We start from the raw sequence: 4,356 nt of genomic DNA, 5'->3' as shown, positions 1-4,356 counted from the left end.
ATAAACTTCTGAATGCTGTGCTTGGGAAAGGACAGCACAAAGGTTAGTTTAATTAAATGTCCTAAAATTTAATTTGTTTTATTGGGTCATTTTTTGTTTCTTATTCAATTGAAAGCTTTGTGTTATATCTGTTAATTGCAAATCTAATTTTGGTCCTGACAGAAATCTAGTGAGATCATAACTTTCTGAGCTCTATGCATAGGCTCAGGGGTGGGAGAAGGGGGCAGCTGCCCTGGGTCCAGTGTCTTCGTGCAGTAGGAAGGGGGGTGGGGGTGTTGTGTGGCATCTCATGTAAGAGGAACAGGGGCGGACTGACCATTTGGAAACTCGGGCACTGCCCGAGGGCCCGGGGTCAGTAGGGGGCCCCATGAGATGCCCCTGCTACCTTTTTCATAGGCTTTTTTGAGTTTGGGCAAGGACACGGGCCCCATGATCCCCTATTGCCCGGGGGCCCCATGAGTTGTCAGTCCGCCCCTGAGGAGGAACTGTCCTGGCTGTCAGTAGATGTGCCCACAGCACTGATCGCTGTCTCCTACACAGCTTACCCCAGGCCAGCAAGAACAGCTTAGAGTATTGAGGGAAGGCGTTATCTGCTCCAGCTCCAGAGTCTTGACTTGCTCTACCTCCCAGCTTCTACCATGCAGTGCTGCAAAAGTTAGCCAGGTACAGTGAATGTGTGTATGTAAGTGTTCATGTGTGTGTGTATGTGTGTATATATATATATATATATATATATATATATATATATATATGAGGCAGATACTTATCCAGCATGCCGTACCATCAGGGAGGCATGTAATTGGCCCCATATTTATTCTGCAGCAGGACAACAACCCCAAGCATACAGCCAATGTTACTAAGAACCATGTCCACCGTAAAGAAGAACAAGGGGTCCTGCAAGTGATGGTTTGGCCCCCACAGACCCTTGATCTCAACATCATGGAGTCTGTCTAGGATTACATGATGAGACAGAAGGATTTGAGGCAGCCAATCTGTGGTTAGTTCCCCAAGGAATTTGGAACAACATATGTGCTGAGTTCCTTCAAAAACTGGGTGCAAGTGTACCTAGAAGAATTTAAGAATTTATATTGTTTTGAAGGCAAATGGTGAACACACCAAATATTGATTTGATTTGGATTTCTCTTCTGTTCATTTACTCTCCATTTTGTTGATAAAAATAAGTTAACACTTCTATTTTGGAAAGCATTCTTAATTTACAGAATTTTTTCACAAATTATATATATATAAGTGTGTATGTATGTGTATGTTCGTATGTATGTGGGAGGGTCATAGCGGTGTATATATCCCTGACCCATGCACTATGTATGTTACATACTCTTGATCCCTACACTTTGCTGAGCGATACGTTGCTTTTGCTCCTGACATCATGTGCTCTTTATATTACTTACTCTTGACCCCTGCACTCTGCATGTTACACACTCCTGACCCCTGCACTTTCTATGTTTTACATTCCTAACCCCAGCAAGTTCATTGTGTGTGTGTAAAATTATTATGTGTGCACACCACAGAGGAGGGTGCACAGTTTGGTATTTTTTCCCTGGGCGCTGGATAACCTTGTTCTGAGACTGACTGGGCTGCATTCTTATCAGCTAGCATTTTTCTAAATATTTCTAATGACTGCAGGGCACCTCATCCTATGTTGTGGAGATTTAGAAGGTGTTTTGTAGCCCTGCCACATTTCTTGTCCTAGGAGGAGAACCTTAGGACATAAAGTTTGATACCGGCAGGATCCCCAGGTATAACTAAAGAGAAAGAACCCAGAACAAAAGGAAACTAATGCAGCCACAGCATCCAAGTTCTGGTAAGCTGTGGTATATTGCATTCTTCTTATTGGGTTATGGTATGTGTTAACATTTTACAGTTACTGCACCTACTTCTGTCTATTTCACAGGTAAAGATTTGTTTCTATGATATCACTTTTAGTTCTACATACTGTTTATGCTGCTACATTATATTTCTGCTTCAAAACCTAATAATAATATGGCTGTTTGTCAAATAGATGGTCCAATCATACATACTAGTCTGGTCATGAATACGGATTAAACTATGAAGCCTGTTATAAATCATATATATCCTGTAACTAAAATATAGGTTATGTACCAAATCCTTGTAAAGTGATATTATGTATTTACTGGAGATTTGAATTCATAGCAGAGCTATCCTATAAGTTCCAGCTTTTAACTATCCCACCCTTCGTCTAAAAGCTGATTTAACATCTTTATTTTTTAAGCTATATAGAATAGGATTTAGCATGGGGACAATAGCAGCATTAAACAAGGAGAAAAGTTTGGTTGGACCCAAACCATTACTTGGTATAGCATACTGTAAAATCAGAGTCATGTATAGCAGTATGATGACCGTTAGGTGTGATGAACATGTGTAGAAGGCTTTACGTCTTCCTGAATTAGAACGTATCTTTAGTATGGTGGTGATTATAAAAAGGTAAGAAATAAAAGTAAGGAAAAACTGAGTTATGATAATTATAATTATCCCTTGTATAAAGGTCAGTGCTTTCAAAATAGAGACATCACTGCAAGCTATTCCTATTATGGGAACAAGATCACAGTAGAAATGGTTGATTTCATTAGATGAGTAACAAGAGATATTAGCCATTACGACTGAAAAAGGAATGGTTTGTATGAAACCAAACAGCCAACAGAATGAAGACAGCATACCACATGTTCTAAAATTCATGACTAAATGATAGTTCAAAGGCTTGCAAACAGCTACATAACGATCAAAACCCATAGCTGTCAAGATAAAAAGTTCAATACCCGATAATGATCCAAAAAAGTAACACTGCATCATAAATGCAAAGATCCCCACATTATTATTTTGTGTGACAAAATTGACTAGGATCCTATGTAGGGTGACTGTAGAAGAAGACATGTCCACTATGGACAGGTTGGCGAGGAAGAAATACATGGGAGTATGGAGGTGACGATCCAAGCTGACCAGAACTAATATGGTCATATTACCACCAAGAGTGATGATATATAAAGTCAGAACCAGAAGGAAGATCGGAACTTGCAGGTCAGGTGCTTCTGATATTCCTTTGATGATAAAATATGTAAAACGTGTCTGATTTACAATCATTTCAATGAAATAGAATTGTTTAGAAATTGGTAACTGGATTCCAAAGGCAAAGTTCACTCTAAATGTTGGCTAAAGTCAGCTCAAATATTTATGCAGTTCTGTTTTTAGTGTATTGTGTATGAAGATCTGTGTGGAGGCATCTTAACAAGTTCATGAAGTAATTGAATCCATATACTTCTTCATTTTACAAATTGCTCTTACCAGAGATGAATTATTGAGGCTTCCATGCTGCTGCTACATATGCACTGTCTTTAACATATTCCTTAATCACAAATTGATTTTAACATGGACATACTTGCCCCGACCCTGGCCCACTACTAATACTCTTTCTAAGTTTATAGAAAATTAGCAAATATAGTTGCCAAATGTACATTTATAATTACAGACTGTTTCTAAAATATTAACATGTATTTTTAAAAATAGTCTAATTATATAATTAAATATGATAATATGAATACAATAAAAGTCATAATACAAAATAGAGAAAAAAATCAAACTCTACTGTTAAAATGGTCAATAATACTTTACTTTTTAAAGTAAAGTTTACTTTTTAAAGGATAAGTTCTCATTTTCAAGGGAAATGCATGAATTGTAAATATCAGCTCAGTTTAATTTAGATTATTTTCAAACCTTTTTCATCAAGGAAAAAAAAGGAGTGTTCATTTTCTTTTTTCCGTATTACATAAATGATACTGAACAACATACCTGTATATATAGCAGATCTTGCTAACTGTAATTAATTCCCTAAGCACTATGCAGGTTCAGTTGACATGACATTCCTCTTAATTAGTTTGTCAATCTTGTTCAAATACTTAATTATAAAATCAGAGTGGAACTCTGCCCTAAATTTTTTGGAGAGAGGAAAGGTTTGCATTTTGCAAATTACAGTGGAACTCTGCCAAAAACTTTTTTTTAAATGAGGAACGGCTTAGAAATTTTATAAATAAAGATTTACAAAAAGCAGTAATATTGTTTACTTTGATGATGCACATCTTTATGTGACATAAGTAGTATACATAGTAGCTTTATCTGTGTGGCCAGGCAGCTCCTGCTACTTTGCCATACTGGTGCACCATTGCAGGGATAGCAAATTCTTAGTTGTCCTCTAAATTGTCAAATACCAAGAATAAACAGATTGCCCACAGGAATGAATACAAAATGTATATGTGCAAAGGCAGGAGATTCTGTGAAGAGCCTGTGTGCCGCCCAGTGATCTGATAGTGAAGATCTCTATGTCGA

General features: G+C 37.4%; 1 protein-coding gene across 1 annotated transcript; it reads right to left on the bottom strand.

Annotated features, from left to right (window-relative positions):
• Window positions 1-2,202: 2,202 nt before the first annotated feature.
• LOC149460284 (olfactory receptor 5G9-like) lies at window positions 2,203-3,117 on the bottom strand. The gene has a single exon (XM_089679932.1). The coding sequence runs from the start codon at window positions 3,115-3,117 to the stop codon at window positions 2,203-2,205; it is 915 nt and encodes a 304-aa protein (XP_089536058.1).
• Between the last annotated feature and the right edge of the window lie 1,239 nt (window positions 3,118-4,356).

This window comes from Staurois parvus, unplaced genomic scaffold (genome assembly GCF_062004578.1).
Source record: "Staurois parvus isolate SC_StPar_1 unplaced genomic scaffold, SC_StPar_1.0 ptg000232l, whole genome shotgun sequence".
Lineage (NCBI taxonomy): Eukaryota > Metazoa > Chordata > Amphibia > Anura > Ranidae > Staurois > Staurois parvus.
The sequence above is the reverse complement of the archived record's forward strand: the minus strand, read 5'-3'. Positions and strand labels throughout refer to the sequence as shown.